Source organism: Cynocephalus volans, chromosome X (genome assembly GCF_027409185.1).
Source record: "Cynocephalus volans isolate mCynVol1 chromosome X, mCynVol1.pri, whole genome shotgun sequence".
NCBI lineage: Eukaryota > Metazoa > Chordata > Mammalia > Dermoptera > Cynocephalidae > Cynocephalus > Cynocephalus volans.
In genome coordinates this window covers 90,967,450-90,991,423 of record NC_084478.1, presented here as the reverse complement: position 1 = coordinate 90,991,423, position 23,974 = coordinate 90,967,450, and the positions used below count along the sequence as shown (strand labels likewise).

General features: G+C 35.5%; 1 protein-coding gene across 2 annotated transcripts in view; it reads left to right on the top strand.

The window, feature by feature from the left end:
- Positions 1-23,974, top strand: part of RPS6KA6 (ribosomal protein S6 kinase A6) — a 166,332-nt gene that overhangs the window by 17,095 nt on the left and 125,263 nt on the right. For both annotated transcript variants that reach the window (XM_063083125.1, XM_063083126.1), the window contains exon 2: positions 17,861-17,920. In XM_063083125.1, the coding sequence (XP_062939195.1) occupies positions 17,861-17,920 (60 nt within the window). The remainder of the gene's footprint in view (positions 1-17,860; positions 17,921-23,974) is intronic.

The window sequence follows — 23,974 nt, the reverse complement described above, 5'->3', positions numbered from 1 at the left end:
GATTTTTAATTTTTTTTCCTTTGTTCTTCATTATTCCTGAAATGACAGAAGAATAGAATAATATGATGTAGGGTTTTTAGGAACCTGTGACTTGCTAGGACAACCAAGTTGCTTTATCTTGTCACTAGCATGCTGTGTATTCTTAGGTAAGTGTTAATTAATTCTTCTGTTTCTTCTTATATAAAATGGAAATTAATGTGTTTATGATTATTTTGAGAAGTAAATTAAACAATTATACTTTGTATATAATGTTTGACAGGCATAGTAAAGTTCTTGTTGTTTTCAACAAATAACTCTAAAGATTGAGCTGTTCTAGACAAAGTACTTCTTTTACCCTGATAAATAACTCAGTGAACAATTTAAACTTATTTCACACCTCAAAGGTAGTATTTTAATGAAATTATGTGGGCCTCCTATCTCTAAGAGGTTACTACAATGAGAAGAATTACTGCTGAAGAATGCTATATATGTATACAGATTGTGTGTATATATATATATGAATTCATACCACGCATACTACATATATCCTTCGGAAGTAAACTTTCCAAATGCATATGTTGTAGCCAATATGAGACTGGTCAGATTTCCAGTGCCTTGACATTGGGAACACTTTGTAGCTAGTCAAAACCATTAAAGTCTGATGCTCTGATTTTATCTAAGCAGAGTAAACAGATTTCAGCCTATTCAGCTACCAGTGAAGCTGCTTTTCTGTTATTGAAACAAAGTTTTTAAAACTCACATATTCCACAAATATCTTCTAAAATGTATATGATACTGATATGCTCAGCTCAACTCAGTAGTAACCTAGTTGTAGTAGAGGTTGAGTGTCCCTAATCCAAAAATCCGAAATCCAAAATGCTCCAAAATCTGAAACTTTTTGAGTGCTGACATGATGCTTACAGGAAATGTTTATTGAAGCATTTCAGATTTTGAATTTTTAGATTAGGGATGCTAAGCTGGTGCGTATAGTTTATAATGGAAATAACTACAAGTCCTTTTTAAAAGCATGATGATACTTGGATTGGGTTTAATTGGTTCTAAATATTATCTTGCATGCATTCATTCACCAAATGATTATCAAATGTCTACCATGTGTAAGGTGCTGTATTAGTTACTAGATAGGATTCATTTGGTTATTGCTCCAGGTTTCTGCCTTCATAACTGAAAACCAATTAACTGTGTATTTACCCATTTTTCTATAATTACAAAGAAGTGTGTGAACAGAAGGACAGTATATTTTGTCATAAATACCAACAAATTTAGGCTTATAGAAAGCTTTTTTTCCAAAAAAATTTTTTTCTGTGTTGTTAATGTTTTAATTCTATACTCCTGTGGCATTACTCACAGATTCACTGATAGATCTTTCCCACACTTTTGATCTTTAAAAAATATTAATAGCTGATTTCCTCCTATTCAAATAAGCTGTCAAGAAAGCGGAGCCTCAGTATGTTTGGCAATTCAGTTTGTGCCTTATTCTTGCCTTACATAGCTCTCTTTACTCCTGGCATTAGATTAAAGCAGTTAGAGAGGATTATTATGTTTGGGCATATGTCCCCCTTGCTTTTATTAGTGTTCTTCTATAATCATTTTTGCCACATGGGAAAGGAAACTTATTTTTGCTAAGAATTACTTTTGAATTCATGTATCTTAGTACTTTGGACTTGCTACATTGATGATGTAATGATAAGGTTTCTAGTGGTTGGTTTTCTAGGTTAGCAAGTCACCCTTCAAGTTGCTAGTGATAGTTCTTAATTCAGTGATATTTGATTTTGTATATTCCATCTCTAACTTGCTGAGATGTATGCCAAAATTATGGCAGAAAACATAAATGGCTATTTTAGCCATAGCTGTAGAATACTGAAATTATGCTTATTCTCTTTATTATCCTAATGAAGTTGTTCAGAACTTGGATAGTGAGATGAACAATAGCTTATGTGACCCATTTTAACAGATACATGCAAGCAATCCCTGGGAAACATGAGTTTGGTTAGACAACATAGGGCTGACTTCAGCCCTTTTATTTAAGTTATTAGGCTTTATGTTGCAGAGAGATTATTGGGAACCAATGGCATGACCATTTTTTCTAGAAATAACAGCATCTCTGAAACAGAGTGATGTTTGAATTAGGATAGTGTTTTGGAAACTTATCTGAATTGAATAAATCTTGTAAATTGAGAGTCATTATCTCTTTTTAATTTGAGAGAAGCATAAGTGTCATTGCTTCAGTTTTTACATTCTTAGGTTCAACGTTCTTTGAAAGCCATGTGCTTGACTTTCTTTGTATTAAATCCCTGTAACACTTAGTATGGAACAAATGAAAAAAAAAAAAAAAGGTATTTGGCTGAGTTATGCCAGTTCCAAAAGTGAACTAAATATTATCCATTAGTCTCTTATTAGGATTAACAGCTTCTGTAATCTAATGTACTCTTCTTTCTGCTTCAGGGAGGTGTATTCACAATTTTCTGTTAGTAAAGGTCTGGTTATCTTAACATTCAAAATGCACTGAAAACCAAGAATCCATTTTGCTGTTTTAAAAAAAAAAAATTACAAGGGTACAAGGACATGAATAAAAGTAAGTTGAAAATACAGGTTGAGTTTTATGAAATTATGAATGTATTCTGGGTAAAGCAATATTCTGTGTGTACTGTGACAATTATAATCACATAGAGTAGATAACTTTAGTTTGTTCTTTCATTGCTAGGCCAAATTGGTACTCTTTCTGTGCATTTTTTTTTATGCTTATAATTTCTTAAAAAATTATATAGTTTAGACCAGGGAATGGTAAACTTTTTCTATAAAGGTCCAGACAATAAATATTTTAGGGTTTGTGAGCCACATACAGCCTGTGTTGCATATTCTTCTTCTCTTCTTTCTTTTTTTTAACAAGCTTTTAAAAAAGTAAAAAAAAAAAAAAAAAAAAAAAAAAAAAAAAGAGAAAAAAGAAGTTCTTAGCTTGTGGGCCATACAAAAATGGGCCAAATTTGATCCATGGGCTGTAGTTTAGACAAATGACTTTAGAATGTGGCTTGCAAAGTTAGGTTTGTATTAATCCTGCTGACAAAATTTAGTGTTACGAATCTAACTCTTAAAAAAATGTATAACTCTTCGAAATAATTTCCATGCGAGATGTGAAATACAAAGAATTCATAAGATACTTTAAAAAAAAAAAGCACTTATGATGACCCAACGTTTGTATTTTCAAAATGATTTTGAAAGAGCTGAATTCCTGTTGGCTGTTAGAATTTAAAATTAAGAGTCAAAAATGATAAGCAAAGTGACTTACTGGAAATACTTTATGAAATTACCTTTCAAAATTGCTGTTTAACATCTCAAGTAAGAAAATTAATAAAATCTAAGGAAAAATATGGCTGTTGCCAATTACTGAAGTTATTTTACAAATTTAATTCATTCAGATTCCAAATTTAGTTATTCCATCCCACAATTTCTTTTAAGGATCTATTAATGTTCCAGATAATATGCTAGGATAACAAAGAGTTATAAGATGGGATCTCTTTCCTTAGGGAGTTTACAGTCTGATGGAAAGATGGAACAGATAATTAACAAGTGAGACTTTGTTTACTGATAGATGTCTGTGTAGGTAAAGGGGGAAGGGTAAAAAGGAAGGTGTGACTTTGAGTCTTGATAAAGTTGACATTCAAAAGCACAGATTAACCCAGAATGGTAAATACTCCAAAGATCATTCATATTCAACTATGGAATCTGTTTTTATGCCTTGATTTGAACATGGATGTGTTTTATAAGCTAATTCAGTTTACAGCAGAGCCTCATAATTGCTTTTAAATACTTGACTAAAGGAATAGCTTGGAGGCTATATACTGTTGCCCCATCCTGAGATTCTCTTTAGAAGACAACTCTTACAGATTGATTTAAAACAGAATTGCCCTTTCTTAAATCTTTCCTTAAGCCATGACAGTGGTTAGGTGGGTTTGTTTCAAAAGACTTACTTATTGAGGTACAAACTACAGGGATATTTTATAATTAGAAAGCCAGAAAGCATCAAAACAAATCATTTTAAATGAATTACTCGTATTCTAGGTGCTATCAGATTTCCCATAAGCAGTTTGTTGACTATAGAATTCCATCTAAGAGGTTAAAATGATAAACGTTTACTGGGGAAATGGCCATAACTATTAATAAACCTTTGAAATTATTTTGCAGTTTGTAAAAGTCAGGGTACAATTTAAACCTTACCGTGGAATGCACAACAAAAACCAAAAACAAACCAAACAAGCTTTACTTTTGGAAATGCCCTGGAAAAGACTGTTAAATTGATAAAGTGTGTTACAGTAAAAATAGACAAAGATGCTTTTCATTTCTCTCCAATTCGTGATTCTTAAAATGAGGAATATATATATATGCATGAGTGTGTATGAACCTTTATAGGTTGGTGTGAAAAGATTCTTTTCAAGTTGACCAAACATGATTCTATCACTGTTTTAAAAATAATCTTCCTACAATAGTATGACATATCAAAACTAAAACTATTAAGTCAATAGTGTATGATAATGATGTAGCAGTAAGTTTTGATTCACATATGCATTATTTTTAATACAGTTATCATTATTCACCAAATAATGATATACCTTTTTTCATATGCTATTTTTGGCAGAAAAACATTCACACATCAGGCATTTATTGAGCATATGTTAGACACTGTGCCAGGCTACTTTAGGAACATTATATTAATCCTTACAACAACCCTAGGTTGCTTATTTTACAGATGAAGACATTGAGACTAAAAAAGTTTAGTGATTGATTTTTCAGAAACCAGGATTAAAGGACAAAAATATAACTGCTCAGTCTTAAGTTAATTAAAACCAGTTAATTAGCCCTATTGGCTAAATGTTTTGTTTAACAAAAATTTGTTTCTACTTGACTATTTTTTTTTTGTTACTAGTATATAATTTAGTTTTATGTCTACTAAATGAGAACAAAAACATGAGTTTAATAAGTAAAGATATATATTTAAAGTATTAAACGGTAAAATTCGTCTCTGGAAAGTCTGTTTTAGGGAAGAATTTTAAATCACAATTTGTCCAGTAATACTGATTGTATTATATATTGCTGCATAGCAAATCACCATAAATTTAGCAGTTTAAACCAAGACACATTTTTTTTTTTATCTCACGGTTTCTGTGGGTCAGGAGTCTGGGCATGGCTCAACTAAGGTTCCACAAAGCTGTAATCAAGGATGGCTCAACTAGATCCTTTGCTTAGAATCTCACAAAGCTGTAATCAGGGTTTCTGCTGTCCTGCATTCTTATGTGGAGGCTTGACTGGGGAAGAATCTACTTCTAAACTCCCTCAGATTCTTGGCAGAATTCCTTTCCTTGTGATTGTAGGGCTGAGGGCCCTGGCTTCTTGCTGGGTGTTGATTGGAGGCTGCTCTCAGCTCTTAGAGGTTGCCTGTGACTCCTAGAATATGGCCACAGTCCCTTGTTATGTGGGCTTCCTCAGCATGACCACTTACTTCAATCAAGCCAGCAAGGAGAGTCTTACACGACATAGCGTAATCATATAACTGAAATCCTATCACCTTTGCCATATTCTGTTGGTTGTAATCCAGCCATAGGTTTTGTTCACACTCATAGGGATGGGGATTGTATAAGGGCATGAATACCAAGAGGTGAACACCAAGAGGTGGGAGTCCATCTTAGAATCTTTCTGCCACATTTATGAACTAGGAGATTTCTTTTTCTATTTTATTTTGTCATGGGCTTAATTCAATATACAGACATTGACCTTGTTCTAGGTGGATGTGGACCCACCTCTAAGTTGAGATCTAATTTACTCTAGTTATTTAAATAAAATGAAAAAAATAAGTTGAAGAAATCTTTACAAAAGCTGTCAGTGGCTAAAATGTAAAAGTGAAACTTATTTGAGAGAGAGTTTTTTTCATTTTTTTAGAATGTCAACTTAAACATATTTTTAACATTAGGTACTATATAAATACAGTGATTTTGTTTACTAGGTAGATTCGGGGGATCCTAGAGACTACTTGAAAGTTTATAATACTATCAAATTTGTTGTGAAACCTGGTTTCCTATGTATGTTTTGTTAATCATTAAATGACCCATATTTCTTCTCACTTTCTACCTAGTTCTTCCTTATTTGTATATCTCCCTACTTTCTTCTTCAGCATATCTTTTAGCACCAAGCCATGAGTTAAATTACTCCTGTGTGTAACACTTAGCAATGGTGTATGTATCATAGAATTGTGGCCAGATAAGAGTAAGCCTGCTTACAAAATTGTATTTATATTTCTTTATATTAATTACTTTCCTATATCACCTCCAATACTAAGGCTCTGAAGGAGAAAAATATTTTTTTCTCAGTTTGTTTTTCCTTGATGAGCTGCTTTTGTCAATAGTAGTAAAAAAATAATAGATTTGAAGTGACCCATGTGATTTTCTGAGATCAGGTTAGTACAGCAACTCAGTTTAGTATTCCTATCATTCAGAATACTTGAAAGTTAGTTATTTAATTCTTTTCTGATAAAATGAAAATATATTTTCCACTAGGCTCTGATATGAGAGTCTGTTCACTTGGGATTTGTAGTATCTGAGTAAATTATTACTACCTTTGTAATTGTTGATAAGCTTTACAGAATCTTCTATAGAAAGTTTTTCTCTCCCCATTTGGCACTTAATTGGGGGAAATAGCATGTCTTTTCAAATTACACATTTTATTTTTTAAAAAAGGTTTATTGTCCCAGAGAATCCTGAAAATATTTTTGTTTTCATGTGGGTGAAAATGATTTAAATTTTAGTATCAGTGAATACTGTAGTCCTCCATAGGAATTAATTTTCTTGTATTGAAAACTTGATACCTTGACAGTAAATGAGATGAGAGTAATGGAGTGTTCTGTTTTTAAAGGCCATTGCTGGTGACTGAAATGATTTCCAGGATGGAGCAATCTTTTTGACTCATTCAGATTTATTTCATTTCTAGTTCCTTCAGACCCATAGCTTCATGATAAATTAGTCATGAGATGGTATTAATAAAAAGTAAACAGTAACTAAGGTAACAGAGGAAAGCAGTATCTTTCTTTTTCTATGGATATTCCTTTTTCTACATTTTGTCTATGCATATTCCCTTTTCTGTGGATATACTGAGAGTCATTTTATAGTAAAATCTTAATGATCAGGATTCTGTCCTAACATTGCTTTCTGGACTGTTTTGCTGAATACTCCTCCTTTATATGTTAATGATGAATGTCACAGTTTATTTATTTATTTTTAATCCTGCGTAGTCTATCTGTTCTGTTGAGGTAAGATGGTGACACTTACTGAAATGGAGAACCTTGGAGGAAGAGCAGGTTTGGGAGGGTGGTGTCACTAATTCCTTTTTGTATTGGTTATCTTTGAGAGGCATGCAAGATAAAAGAGTGGAATGTCAAGCAGGCAGTTGGATATATGGATCAGGAGCTCAGAAGAGTAGCCTCTGAGTAAATGTGAGTCATATCAATAAATTTGATGCCTGGGGAAAGAATGTGGAGATGAGAAGGTAACCCTAATTCATTTCTTAAGGAGTTACAATATTTCAAGTATACCGAAAAAGAGCAAAGAAATTGGAGTAAGGGAAAATGACAGTATGGTATCACAGAAGCCAAAGACTCAAATGGGAGAGTGGTTACCTGTGACATGCTGCAGAGAGATAAGGTAAGATAAGGACTGATGGATCCATTAGCAAAATAGACATCACTGGTGACTTTATTTAGTTTTCATTCTTTTTAGAAGAAAGGTGCTAGTTGAATAAATAATGCTGAGTAGTTTACTTTTTAATAAGTTGATTTAAAAATTTTCATAGAGTAGAATTCGCTGTTTTTTATGTACAGTTCTGTGGTTAGACAAAGCATAGAGTTGTATAATCAGCACCACAATCAAGTAAAGAATAATTCCATTAACCCCCCACCCCCCACAATTCCCATGTGGTGACTCTTTATAGCCAATCTCTTCCCCTAGCCCTAAGCCCTGGCATCCACTAATCTCTTATCCATCCCATATAGTTTTACTTTTTCCAGAATGTCATATAGATGGAGTCACACAGTATATATAAAGCCTTTTGAATCTAGCTTATTTCATTTACAGTAATGTATTTGAGATTCATCTGTGTTGTTGAATGTATTGATAGGTTGTTCTTTTTTATTGCTGAGTGGTATTACCCTTTCTCCATCCCCCAACAGCTGGGAACCAGTGATCTGAATTCTTTCCCTATAGTTTTTCTTTTTTTCAGAGTGTCATATACATGGAGCCATACAATATTTAGCCTTTTGAGTTTGGCTTCTTTCAGTTAGTGAAGTGTGTTTAAGATTCATTCATGTTGTTATGAGTATCAATACTTCTCTGCTTTTTATTGATGGGTGGTATTCTATTGTTTATCCACTCACCAGTTGAAGGGCAGCTGGATTGTTTCCAATTTATGACATTTATGAATAAAACTGCTATAAGCAGTCATGTACAGATTTGTTTGTTAATATAAGTTTCCATGTATCTCAGATGGATGTTTTTTCGGTGTTTTCTGACCTCTGTGATTTCTCATGAGAAATCTGTAGTCATTCAATTTGATGTAGCCCTTTATGTAATGTTTTGCTTTTCTCTCACTCTTCACAAATTTTTTTTCCTATTTTTCTTTTGGTTTACAGTAGTTTAAGATGTGTCTTGGGGTGGCTTTTTAAATTTTATTCTGCTGGGGCTCACTGAGCTTCTTGAAACTAAATTTATGTCTTTCACCAAATTTGGAAAATTTTCAACCATTTTTTCTTTTTTAAAAAACAGCTTTATTGAGAGATAATTCACCCATTTAAAATGTACAATCCAATGTTTTTTTTATTATATTCATAAATATTTGCAGCCATTACCACACTCAATTTTAGAACTTTTTTATTACACCAAAAAGGAACATTGTACCCTTTGGCCGTCACTTCCATCTTCCCATACTCCAGACCTAAGCAACCACTAATCTACTTTGTCTTTATAGATTTCCCTGTTTTCATCATTTCATATGAATGGAATTGCCATTATTTCTTTAAGTAATTTTTTCTATACCACTCTCTTTCTATTTTTTCATGGGATGTTAATGACATGGATTTTAGACCTTCCACATGTCTCATGTCTCTGGGGCTCTGTTCCACATGTTTTTGAGGTTCTGTTCATTTGTTTTTAATCATTTTCATTCTCTTCTTCATATTGGATTATTTGTGTTGATCTGTTTTCAAATTTACTGTTTCCTTTGCCATCTCCATTCTTTTATTGAGCATATCCAGTATCTTTTACAAAATTCATATATTATGATTTTCAGTTCTAGAGTGATTTACATTTGGTTTTCTTTTATAGTTTTTATTTATCTGCTGAGAACTTTATATCATTCAATTCAGGCATGTTTATTTTTATCCAAAAGAGCATAGTTTAATAGCTGCTTTAAAATCCTTGTCAGACATTTCAATATTGGAGTCATCCTGGAAGTGGTATCTGTTAATTATTTTTTTTTTGTATGTTTGTTTCATATACCCAGTTAGGTTTAGACTCCCAAGTTCTCTCTTGCCCTCTCTGGATAATGGTTCCAGTGTTATTTCAGTTTTCACAGCATTTGGGTTAGCATTCTGCATGTGCCACTCAGTGCATGTGCTAATTTATTAGTTAGTCTGAGACTTGAGTGATTGTTGATATCATAGTTCAGTTACAAAAACCTTTTTTATGCTTCCTTGGTTCTATTCTGCACACATGCAGTTTGCTGTTGAGACCAGGAGTTGTGTTTGTTCATACACAGAATTAGGGGATCTCTTTCTCTAATTCTATCCTCTCTGATTTCTTCCACATTCACCAGTTCCCAGAGGCCCTTTATCCTGTTCCTCTGTCAAAATAGGATTTTCTCTCAGTCTTAACTTTTTATGCTGTCACATAGCTTTGCACTATTTGGGCTGCCCTTGGGGTGAAGTGAAGAAGAGAGTGAAAAAAAAAATAATAGGGATTACCCCCTCACTCTTTTGTTATCATGGGGTCCTCTTTTCCTGCTTCCTCTGGCCAGAGAGGTAGGTTTTCTCTTGACAGGTTTGTCTTGGAGTAGGACTGGGAGTCAAAAAGGAAATGTGGGGGGACAAAAAAGAAAATTTGTGTTCTAAAATCTTTTTCTGGTCTATCCAGAAAGTGTGATTTCTCTTGGAATTTTTGTTCACGTGCTGTGAGGCACCCTCCCACAAGAAATGCACTTACACGCCACTCGTGCAGAAAAGGGCAGTTTATTCACTCCAGCTGGCCAGCGTCCGTCTCCCAAGGTGCAACCAATGAAGAGCAGCACTGGGCTTAGGTTTTGTAGGGTTTTTAAGGCAAAAACTATATCCCGATGGCACATGGGTTTGTCCAGGTGCACAAAGCAAGCCAGGGAGCTAGGTCACAGAGGCCAAGAGTGAGCCGTTCGAGCAACCAAGCATACAAGTTTTCATTGTGTATGGTTCCTGTTCCCATGTAATAATTCAGTGTGTATGGCTCCTGTTTCTATGCAATTGTTTTTTGTTTCTATGAGAAGGTCAGCGGTTTCTCATGTAGAAGGGGGGTTTGTCTGCAGGTCAGATGGGGGCAAAATGGAGTTACTTAGGTTAAGCAAGCAATTCTACCAAAGCAGATAGCATATGTTATGAGGGTGTAGGGAGCTCTATTTCATTCCCAACTCCTCTTTAGGAAGGAATCAAGTCATTGATTCATTGGTACTTAATATGTTGTACTTAGTACGTAAGACAAGGAGTTTGACTGATTGTACTTGTTTTTGAATGTAGCTAGTGAGGCAGGAAATTCGGCAGGGTCCAATAGTCGTGAACTAAGGTGACCAGGAAAAAGATTTTTAAACTAATTTTTATTATTACTGTATGACTTTTTTCTTTCTGTAATGTATTTTCTGACTAATGCAAGGCTGTTTCTAATAACACCCGAATGGTTGATATAGAAACAACAGGTTTCCCTAGAGCTGTATATAATCCACCTTGTTAGTCTGATTGTGTGGATTATATATGGGTGCACCTGCTGCTGTGCATTCAGAAAGGTCCAGCCTCTGTGTAGGACACAATGACCACAGCAAAGTTAACTTTTTACAACATTGTCAGATTGACCACTTGGTGTAAATCTTTTTATCAAAGCACTTTACATTTTAAAATTATTAGTTAATTGGAAAAACTCTCAATAAACTAGGAATAGAAAGCACCTATCTTAATCTAATAAAGTGCATCTACAAAAAGCTCACAGCTAACATCATACTTAATGGTGAAAAACTTGGTGCTTTTCCCATAAACTGAGGAATAAGGCAAGTATGCCCATTTTTGTCATTTTTATGCAGCACTGTATGCTAGCCAGTCTGCTTATGACAAAGGAGGAAGTCCAGATTGGAAAGGAACAAGTAAAACTGTCTTTATCCATAGATGGTATGGTCCTGTGTGTAGAAAATACTGAGGAATCCATACAAAAAGCTACTAGAACTAAACATGTTTGGCAAGTTTGAAGACCTGAAATTAAAATGAAAAAAGCAATTGTTCTTCTACATACTAGCAATGAACAGTCTGAAAATGAACTTAACAATTTCATTCACAGTAGCATTGAAGAGAATAAAGTGTTTAGGAACAAATTTAACAAAAGCATGCAAGACTTGTCTGTTGAAAACTACAAAATACTGCTAATAGAAATTAAAGACAATATAAATAAATGCAGAGACTTTTCATGTTCATGAACTAGAAGACAGTATTGTTAAGATGTCAATTCTTCCAAAATTGATTGATAGATTCAATGTAACCCCTCTCAAATTCCAGGAGGCCTTTTTGCAGAAATGACCAATTGCTTTTGTTGGTGGGTAGACCTCTCTGACCAAGGGGTGAATCTGGCATAGACTGAAGAAGGTTATGGTTAGTGATTTCAGCAAGGTTGTCATCTCTGAGGTGGGGCAACAGAGAGGGTGTAATTCCTTGTATGTAGGGGGTGCATTTAGCCCTTAGGAGGGCAAAGGGAAGGAGGCTCACCCAGTTCTCACCAGTCTCTAGTTTAATTTGGTAAGTGTTTCTTTTAAAGTCCGATTCATTCGTTTTGCCTGTCCTGAACTTTGTGGCCTATAAATACAATGTAAATTCCAATTTATTTTTAATGTTTTAGCTAATAATTGGGAAATTTGGGCTGTGAAAGCCGGGACATTGTCAGACCCTGAGGTTACAGGTAGGCCAAATCTGGGGACAATTTCTTGTAACAATTTTTTAGTGTTATTTGAGAGGTTTCAGTTTTGGTAGGAAAGGCTTCTACCCATCTAGAAAAAGTGTCTGTGAACACCAAAAGGTAGCGATACCATATTGTCCAGGTTTTACCTCAGCGAAGTCAATTTCCCAGTGTTCGCCAGGGTTGGTTCCTTGCGTTCTGGTTCCAATGGGCAGCCTTGATTTTGGCCCTGGATTTACTTGTGAACAAATTTCATAGCTGATAACAATGTCTTTTGTTATTTTGTCAAGATCTTGGATGTAATAATATCTTTTTAAAAAGTTCAGTTAATTTTGTGGATCTAAGGTGCGTTCCTTGATATATCTGTTTAATCAGCAATCTGCCTAGAGCCTGTGGCAAATAAATCCTGTGGTCTGGCAAAATTTTCTAATTCATGGTATTGTTGGAGGCTTTTAAGATCTTAGCATGTTTTACTTCTTTTTTTAGTATAAGGGGGAGTCGGTAGCAATTGAGGTGCTGGAACAACTATTAAAGAGTCAAATGGTCCCACTGGTTTTAATGTGGCCTCTTTGGCAGTCAAATCTGTAGCAGCATTGCCTTGGGTCTCAGATGAGTTATCTTTTTGGTGCCCCAGACAATGTATGATGGCCACTCTTTTTGGATACCATATGGCCTTAAGGAGGGCTAGTATTTTTTGCTTTATTTATTTACTTATTTATTTTCTGATGTTAATAGTCCTCTCTGTTTGTATAAGGCCCCATGAACATGGGCAGTGGCAAAAGCATATCTGTTGTCAGTATATATGTTAACAGTTTAATCTATTCCATGCTTTAAAGCCTGTGTTAGGGCTATGAGTTCAACCTTTTGAGCAGATGTTCTTTGACTTAAGGTTTGAGCCCAAATGACCCCATCTAAAGTTACTATGGCTGTCCTGGCATACCTGATTCCATTGGAGATGAAACTGCTTCCATCAGTGAACAGCATTTCATTAGGGTCTGCCCAGGGCATATCAGTCAGGTCCATCTGGAGGCCTTGGAGAGTCTTGATTGTTTTGAGGCAGTCATGGACAGGCTTGGTTGGGTTGTCATCTGGGAGGAGGGCAGCTGAATTTAGAGCTGTGGATTTTAGGGGCTGATCTAGAAGTAAAGCCCAATACTGGGTGAAGCAGGAGTTGATAAGCCAATGTTCAGGTGCACTTTGTAAGAGAGTCTGTACAGAGTGAGGGGCCACTAAGCATATGTCTTGTTGGCCTCTTTTACCAGTAAAGCAGTTGCCGTTATGGCTTGGAGACAGGCTAGCCATCCTGTGGCTACACTGTTCAACCTCTTGGAGAGGTAGATGATAGGCCTCTTCCATGATCCCAGGGCTTGGGTGAGCACCCCCTTGGCAATGCCTCGCATCTCGGTAACAAACAGGCTGAAGGGCTTCATCAAATAAGGTTCAAAGGTGAAGAGAGGTTGGCTTACTTCTGCCAGTGGGAGGCTGAAGAAGGCATCCTTAAGATCTAGCTTTTTGGTTTGTTTCTCTTCTGGGCTATCTCTGTTCTTAAAGACCCTCTGGGCAATTTCAACCAGCTCAGAAAACAATTTCCCTTTAAATCCCTCCTGTCTTTGAAGCGTTCTCCTAATGTCTGGGGCTGACTGGGTAACAAAGGCAATATTTATCACCCACCAGTTTTCTGGGGTCTCAGGGTCCACAGGAGTGTAGGTCCTGTAAGCCTCCATAAGGCATTCCTGGAAAGCGGCAGGGGTTTCGTTTGGTCCTTGAATAGTTTCACTTACTTTTGATAGGTTAGTGGGCTTCCGGGCTGCTGTGCGGAGTCCCCTAAGGAGATTCTGGCAGTACAGGTCGAGAGCCCCTTTACCTTGGTCCGTGGTTGGGTCCTACCCATGTCTGTTAGAAGGGAACATGCATTTGAGGTGAACGGTGTCATCAGAGGGTCAGGCATCTTGACCAGTAACAGTTTTCAGGGCCTCCCTCCGGATCCACTTGCATTCTTCTGACGTGAAGAGAGTCTGCAGGAGCTGCTGACAATCATCCCATGTAGGCTGGTGGGTAAAGAAAACAGTCTCCAGGAGGGAGATGAGACCCTGAGGTTTTTCTGAGAAAGAAGGATCTTGATTTTTCCAATTGTAAACCATGAAGTTCCATGAGGCAAGGGAGCCTGTTGGAGCGAGAGGGGGGGTTTGGAGGAAGGCAGGGAGAGGCAGTGCCTCTCCGAGTACACAGAGGGAAAGTTCAAGTGGGGGACCGAGAGGTGGGATTGGAGGAATGTCAGGGAGAGGCAGTGCCGCTCCGAGTATGGGAATCAGGCAAAGAAAGTCCATAAATACACCCATAGTTCTGGTCAATTGTTTTTTAACAAAGTTGCCAGAGCAATTCTTTAATGTTGACTCTGACAACTGTTGCACTATGGAGTTAATAAGGCTATATATTTATTTTAAAGTAATGAACAGAGTATGCTTTCTTAGCTGCCTAATTCATATTTTTCTGAGGTGTTAATGCTTTCACCCAACTTAAAAGTAATGATTTTCCCATTTTCTCCATGAGTGGAAAGAATGCAAACAAACCTGTGTTTAAATAATGTCAGCATGACATAAAGTAACAAGTGACATTCTGGCACTAATCTAGCAGTCCTACAACAGTTTTTCAAATTCTTTTCTTTGGTTACAGTATATTCAGAGATTAAATCACTGCTGTTATGAACTACTGCTGTTTTTAACTTATCAACTTCTCCCAAATTTTTAAATCTTCTCCAGTGAAGGGAGAAGAAATTATTAAATGAAATACTCTTAGCTTATTTTCAATTTTTAAGGCCACCTTGGGTCTTCAGAGGCATCAGAGAGTACGGGAGGTGTTGCGGGGAGGGGGAGGCGATCTTCTTCAGAGAAGCTGGAAGAGAAAGCTTAGTTAAAAGCACAGATGGTGTTCTATTTCCATTCATCTTGGGACATTTTTTTAAGGCACCTTTTTAGTCATGATGGCTCGTCAGAGATTATATCAATCCAAACCTGTATGTAAGGGGGTTGTCCCATAGACTTGTTTGGAGGAATTTTGTCCCATATGTTATATAAGACCACAGTTAATGACACACAAAAACACACAACTGGCAGCACACAAAAGACAGACAAGTGGCCATGTCCAAAATTACTCTAAGATATCCACAGACACAACAATCACAATGACAAAGACAAACAAGAAACATGGAAACACAATTCCTATTGACTTGCAAGTCCCAGATTCAAAACCAAATTACCACTGGGCCCAGCCACATCTCGCAGGCCCAAGGAGTTAGGGGAGTTAATGCTGCATCCAGCCTCCCACTAAATCCAACCATTGGTGCACCGTCCCTTACTGAGATCTCACCTACCTGAGGAGAGAATAAAGTGCCCCGTCTGCCTCCAGGGAGAAGAAGAGGAACAGCTTCTCTATCTTCTCCTAGAAGATGAGTGCAGGGAGGGATATACTCACGAGAGAAATGATATTGCTGGGGCCTCCAAAATGTTGTGAGGCACCCTCCCACAAGCAACGCACTTACATGCCACTTGTGCAGAAAAGGGCAGTTTATTCACTCCAGCTGGCCAGCGTCCATCTCCCAAGGTACAACCAAGGAAGAGCAGCATTGGGTTTAGGTCTTGTAGGGTTTTTAAAGGCAAAAACTACATCCCAATGGCACACGGGTTTGTCTATGTGCATAAAGCAAGCCAGGGAGCTAGGTCACAGAGGCCAAGAACGAGCCGTTCCAACAACCAAGCATACAAGTTTTCATTGTGTATGGTTCCTATTCCCATGTAATAATTCAGTGTGTATGGCTCCTGTTTCTATGCAATTGTTTTTTTGTTTCTATGAGAAGGTCAGTGGTTTCTCATGCAGAAGGGGGCGTAGTCTGCAGGTCAGACGGGGGCAAAATGGAGTTACTTAGGTTAAGCAAGCAATTCTACCAAAGCAGATAACGTACGTTATGAGGGTGTATGGAGCTCTATTTCACCTTTACTGTGAAGTTACATGACTCAGTCTCTCCTCGGTTCAAATTCAGGAGATAAAGGTGAAAAATAAGCCCAGGGAACTCATCAGAAATATTTTTCAGATTTTGATTTTCCTCCCTAAAATACTTGTTATTGTTTAGTTTTCGTAGACTTCAGGTAGTTTCTTTTCTTTTCTTTTCTTTTTTTTCATGGCTGGCCAGTAACAGGGATCAAACCAAATGCTAGACCTTGGTGTTATAACACTGCCCTCTACCCAACTGTAAAACAGACTCATTACACCATTGTTTTTTGGTAGTGTTAAGACAGTACAAGTACTTTTATTTTATTTTATCTTATCTTGTCTTATTTTATTTTATTTTATTGTGGTGGCTGACCAGTACAGGAATCGAACCTCAGACCTTGCTTGGTGTTATAATGCCATGCTCTAACCAACTGTAAAACAGACTAACTACATCATTGTTTTGTGGTAGCATAAGACAGTGCAAGTACTTTTATTTTATTTTATTTTATTATTTTATTTTATTTTATTTTATTTTGATGGCTGGCCAGTTCAGGGATCAAACCCTGGACCTTGGTGTTATCAGCACCATCCTCTAACCAAGTGAGTTGACCAGGCAGCAGTTTATTTTTGTATTTTGCCTGGGTTTTTAGTTTATAATCAAGGGAGACATAGGCTTAGTGATCTTATTCCATCTTGGTTGTCACCAGAAGCTCAATTTAATCTACTTTTTTTTTCCTTTTCACCTTTCTGTGGTCTTTTACAAATGTGCAGTGGTAAAATTCTGTTTTTTTCTCTAGGCCATCTTGCTGCTGCTTTTCAAACATTTTAGATCAATGGTTTGCAGACTTTTTCTGTAAAGAGCAAAATTAGCAAATATTTTAGGCTTTGCAGACAAAGGGTCTTTGTCACAACTAATCAACTCTGCTGTTATAGTGTGAAAGCAGCCATAGATAATATGGAAACAAATCGGTGTGGATGTGTTCCAGTAAAATTTTATACAGAATCAAGCAGCAGACCAGATTTGACCCCTCAGTCATAATTTGTAGACCCTTGATCTAAGTCCTCTACATTTACTATTTCTTGAAGTAGTGGGTGAAGAGTAAGTACTATGACCCACTGAGCTTTGTATGTTGACATAATTTTGTTTCCATGGCCACTTATATCTCTCTCCTATAGTTTAGTCTTCCTTCTTTGTAGTATCTCACGAAGTTTAATTGAACTGAATGAAAGGAGAGGAATTCACAACAGTGCATTTATGAAAAACTCTTCCCATTCTAATTTGCTTTGAATATATTCCCATGGTAGATTTTTTCTGTGACCTTTTTTTTTTTTTTTCTGTCACAAATATTTGGTTGGAGATAATCTTAAAGAAAATACATAAGTCATATACTTAGTATATGGTCATTTGTCATTGCAAAACTAGATAATATAAAATGAAACATTAAAGCTCTGGAAATCAGGGATTCCCAAGGATAACCTGGGAACCATATTAATAGTGTTTTTTTTTTTTCTAAATATCTTCTATGTGTCCTTTGTCCTTTTGTTTTTCAGTAAATGTAGATCTTGTTAGCTTGTGAAAGGAAATAAATGCCTAAGGTTTTATTTTTCTTAGTTTTTGCTCTTGTTTTAATACTACTGAACTTCAATTTTTGATCAATGTTTTTCAGGTAAATGGTCTTAAAATGGTTGATGAGCCAATGGAAGAGGGAGAAACATATTCTTGCCATGTAAGTACTCATGTTGATTTATTAAGCTAAATTTTTAGCATATAAAGAAAGAATAATGGAAAAGGACAAAAGCTTCTGTCAGTTAAAGAAACTTACTCAGGTAAGTTGGTAATAAGAAAATGCAATTGTTAATAAATCAATTGCAATTAAAAATATGGCAGGTTTTTCTGTGAGAAATTCTTAGGCATGAAGTTTTTTTTTTAATAGCTTTATTGAGATATAATTTATAACCCATAAAATTCACCCATTTTAAGTGTAATGGATGAAATCTTGCCCAGTATATGAGACTGGGTTACTTAAATATAGAATCCTCTGAGAGCAAACTTAGAAATATTGAAGTGAAGGGATAACCCAAAATCATTTAAAATCTATTTCCTGGCTTTTAGAAAGGATTACATCTAAATTATTTCAGAAGTTTCTAACTAGTTTTAAAGACTGCTTAGCTATTAGGTCATTCTATGCAAGGACTATATACTAGATTCTCATTTTACATGATCTAGTTTTATAGAAGAGTGTTCTTAAGATTTTAGGGAGGGTCTGACTAATGTAGGCCTCTCCATGTATGTTGTTATTTTATTGTTGTCATTTCTATAGATATTTTCATAGAGTTATAATTTTTTTTAAGCTGAAAGGAGATGCAGACAGCATATTTTATACTACCTTCATTATGTAGATTAGTCTACTGATACCTGGAGAGGCTGTGATTTATACTAGGTGGTAAAACCAGCAAGTAGCAGAATCAAGACTTATGACACGGTGTGCCTCCTATTAGATTGGCTATGTATTGTGTAGACCCAAAGAAGCTGAAAATAAGAACACTACCCTTTTCTTATTTAGTTGTGATAAAATCATCCATCATGTCTCCCCGCCCCCATGAAACTTGTTCATAAGTGGATTCATCTCAGATTGAAACTAGCACAGGAATTTAAATTGGTTTTGTCCAAGACTCTCCTTCGAAATGTTCCATATAACTATCTCTGCAGATAGTGATCATGTAAGGACACTCTCAGTTCCAACTGACAAGATGAAAAATACAATGTTATCATTTTAGCTTTTGCAATTTACTTAATAACATTTTAATTTTGAGTATAATGTAAACTTCTATCTAAATCATCTAAAGATTTATCTACAAATCATATAGACTAAGAGACATAGTAACATTTATGTTGCTAGTTTGTAAAAGTTAAGGCGTATAAGTAACTACAAAAGGCAGTGGAGAATTTAGCATTAATAAATTAACAAGGAAGCACTATGCCCCTTACCACAGGAGAAAGGAAGAAAGTGTGTGTGTGTGCATGTGCATATGTGTATATGTATACTTGTGTCCAACATAAACTCACAGACATATACATAGGGTGATTGTCAAATATTTACCTTTCTAATTTTAATAGAAGTTGTGTCAGGAAGTATGGTTTTTAGTGGAAAGACAGTAAAAAATACAATGCTAGATGCCAATATGATTTGCCTCATGCAGTCAACTTCAGTGGCTAGAAGGTGGAGTCTGGAGTTTTGGGGTATAAGGGACCTAGAGTCATTTCTAGGGATTTGATTTAGTATGCATCCTGAGTTACCTGGACTTAAAACCATGTACTTTGGTGTGTGATGGTTAAATAATACCCAGTTTGTCTTAGTAACACTAAATGGGTGATAAGAAACACTAACTGTGTAAATTTGTCCTTTTTTACATGTTTTCATAGGAATTTTTTGGTTATGATTGCCCATTGCAATGAGATGCTTGCTGGCAGCTTTTTTTTGTTTTGTTTTAAAATAATTTGCTGGTAGATTTTTTGTTTTGTTTTAAAATAATGTAGGATTATAGACTGCTCTATGATGCATAGATTCTTTTTATTTTAAATTTTTATTTATAATTAGCATATTCATTTTACAAATTGTGATATTTCTTTATGCCCTTTGCCCGACCTATCACTTCCCAAAACCCCTCTCTCTGCCCCCCCCCCCCCCAAATCTCTAGCATCCTTAGGTTTGGTCTCTCCTGAAACTTCAACTTATTGTTGTGGTCCTTTCTTTCTTTCTTTCTTTAATTCCTTCCTTCTTCCTTCCTTCCCTCCTTCCCTCCTTCAATCCCTTCCTTCAGATTCTTTAAACAGCATTCTTTAAATTTGAACCTTAGGTTTTTCCTGTGTGGCTTGATGCTATTTTGTGATTGACTAATTTACTCAACCAGTCTACTATATCTCAATTATTGTTGCTTTAGACTTTCGTGGTCATTTGATCTTTTTTCTTCAGTAAAAACAAACAAAATTAAATAAATCCTTCTCACACTCCACATGTATCTACCATATGACCAACAAAATTGAATTATAGTCAGTATGATTTTAATATGTCTGGATTTATCATGAGGCATTATTCCATTTTTCAAGACATCCTTCACATTTGATAAGTATTAAGTAATAGAGCACTGATAAAAAATATCTGATATCACATTTCACCACCCAATCCTCTGCTTCTTCCAACAATATCTAATTCCAACAGAATTAGAAGAGTTTGTTATGATTCTTCTCCTTTAGTAGATGGCTGACATGAGTTAATTTCTTACATGTTGTCAAGATAAGCAGGTTTCTTATATTTAGTAGTTTATGATCTATTTATATCTGCCTTTAAAGCTTATGTGGAATATTTGTTATTTTCTGAAATAAAGTATGTATTTTAGTGCTACCAATATCTTAGGAATTTCAAAGAAGATTCAGTTAACAATTAGATTCTTTGTTGATTCCATTAGCGCAAGGTCAGCAACATATTTAGTCTGTAAGTTGATTACATCTTTGTTACCCAGAAGCGTAAATGTTACATTTAACTGAAATGTACACTCAAAAAGAACAAACTGATGTCCTGATATTTTTAAGCCCTAAATTTCCAATTTTAAAAATTTTCATTGACATATGTCTCTTACAAGAATTCTTTAGAAACTCTTTCACAAGTGCTTTTTACTTAGTTAAACTCTTATGGAGCCATAGAAGGGTGTATTTCAAGCTAAGGATGTCTGCTTCCTGTATAGTGGATTTTTCTTTCCTCTATTTGTCTTTCTTTTCTGGTGGACATTCAGGCTTGCTGTGCTTCAGTTATTCTTTTCTCTTGCAATCCTGATGTTTATTTCTTTTTGCTCATTTACCTTCTTTTAAAAAAATTGGAACCCTTGTACTACAGATATGCAAAACTCCTAGATGGACAATTATTGTTCACCTAAAAATTGTTGGACAGTCACTATAAGATGGAGTTTATGCTGCATCATGAGGTATGCAAAGATAAATAGAATAAGATCAGTAACTTCAATATTTACAGATGTTTTGTGGTTTTCAAAGTTCTCAGTTGAGCCTCATAACTGAGATTTGAAATGGATAGAGCAGGTATTATTACCATTTTATAGATGAGGGAACTAAGGAGCTGACCCCAGTAAACAGAATAAAACAACCCAGGTGGGAACTAGTTTGCCACCCTTCTGTGGTTTTCCATCATCAGTACAGAAGTTTGCAAACCTGAGTACTCTGCAGTTACCTTCTGGTGTGTACATCACTTTGATGTATCTGTTTTACCCTAGTGGCACTTTGACATTTATGTTATTATTACTGTTAGCCTTCTTTCAAAGTATGCTGATATTGGCTTGGTTTTCAATGACCCTGGATTATTCACTGCATGAGAAGGGTATATCAAGCTGTTCTTACAGGTTTCTACATACATGTTTCAACAAATTCACAACTAAATGCTTCTTGGAATTTCATTTTGATCTGTTAACCAAACTGACCTATCTACCCTACATGAATAAAGCAAATGTTTGAACAGATGGATGTTGCATTATTACATAAAACCCGACAAATTTAGGCTTCAAAAATCCCTCTTGTTCTGTTTTGACTTGTTTTCTGGAGGTTAGTTCCACAGTCCTATTGAACTGTTGTAATAGAGTTACAGTATATTGCTAATAGATTGTCATAAGTACTTTCTTTTTCTCTCTTTAACAGGTTATTCCTCTCTCCTAAACAAATCAGCTGTTAAATGAATGGAGCAGTAGTGTATGTGACAGTTAGTTTTGTACTTTATCAGTATGTTTTTCCACTGTTACAGCAATATTGGCCCCCTTGATTAAAAAGGTGATCATAGATTATAGAGGTCTGAGCATACTATTTTGGTTGTGGTTGAGCTTTCATAGTTTTTCTGTATATCAACAATTACTTTGGGGTTGAAGACGACAACAACAACAACAACTAACTTATAGTCATCTTTGCTTCAGATTTGTCATTTGTTGTGGAAAGAACAGTGGTCTGTACTTGAAAGTTATTAAATCTTTATTTTACAGTAGCAACTTTCTTTTCACAGATTAACTAAGATTAGGCACCAGGAATAAGTTTGATAGAACTACCTTAATAAAGTACCACAGACTGGGGTGGCTTAAACAACAGAAATTTATTTTCTCACAATTCTAAAATCTGTAAGTCTGAGATCATGGCATTGGCAGGGTTGGTTTTTCTGAGGCTGCTTTCCTTAGCTTGTAGATGGTTCTTTTCTCTTTGTGCCTTTACATAATCTTCCTTCTATGTATGTATCTTAATTTACTCTTCTTCTAAGGGTACCAGTCATATTGGATTATGGCCCACCCATGTGGCCTCATTTTATCTTAATTATCTTTTTAAAGGCCCTGTCCCCAAATACAGTCATATTCTGAGATCTGGGGGTTAGGATTTTAACATATTGATTTTTAAGGGACATGATTTAGCCCATAGCACACTTGCATCTTTTTGTTTCTTTAAAGGATATGATATTTCGGGCAAAATTCTCTATCCTCAAGCATACATTTTATTGCTGTATCCCCAGTGTCTGAATATGTGCTTAATGAATGTTGTTGATCTGTTGAGTGAGTGAATAATTAAAAAGAGAGTGTATATGTGGAAAATAAGGCGATATATCAGGCAATTTTATTATATCAGGACAGGGAAGTTTTTTCTAGGATGATTTACTCTTAGGAAAAACCAAATGAATCACTAATAAGTACATTGACACATTATTTTGAGCTAGATTGCTGCTACTCTCAAGCTTTTAGAATGGTGCAGAACCTGAAGAAAGTGAGGTGGAGGGAGGAAGGAGGGTTTCAGATGACAGGAAAAGAACACCATAATAGTTAACATCAACAAACATAGCCTTGGGAAGGCTGAAAAATGTTAGACAATAGACAAGAATGGATCAGGGAGCAGATGAAATAAAGATGACCAGTAATGGAAATGGTGATACAGGAGGGTATCAGATACTTTGATGGTAAAACAGAGCTAGTGGCATACAGATGATACAACACCTCTGAATAAGTAGCTGTGTGCATGCATATGTGTACAGGTGTGTATATATTTGTGTGTTTATCTGTGTTTATCTTTATAATTATATCTATAAGTCTTAGAAGCACCAAAATAGTGGTTTTCAATCCTGGCAATGTATCAGAATCATCTGGGGAGGTTTTAAAAAATACACATGCCTGAGCCCCACCCTAGTTCTACTAAACATAATCTCTGAGGGACCCAAACAAGTGCATTAAATAAATATTTCTTCTACAGGTGTTTCTTAGGTGCAGCTAAGGGCATTGTAAACTACTGTCTACTTAAAGGCAAACCAGCCATAATTTAATTATATACGTAGTTGTTTGCTTAGGAACATATGTATGTTTTCAAAAAGGCTGATGACAAAGCATTAGTTAATATCAGCATTTTAAAAAAAAAATACAGATTCTGGGGTCATTATGCCCTTTATTTGTGTCAAGTACAACACAGTGTATGTAATAAAAATACTGATCATGAATAATCTGGAAAAAAGTTTGTATTCCTCATACTCAAAGGAAAAAGTGCTAATTTTATTAAATTTAGAAATGCTATCACAAAGTTTGTTATATTCAAAATTGACAAAATTCCTTTGGCCAGGTTGAATCTCCTATTTCCCTTTTTCCTTTATATATTTTAAAAAATCAATTCTGGTCATATGTTTTTCTGGTTTTTAAAAGGTATTTAAAAATATTTTTGAAGCTTCTTATTGTTTAATTTTACCTTTAAATCTTTCATTTTA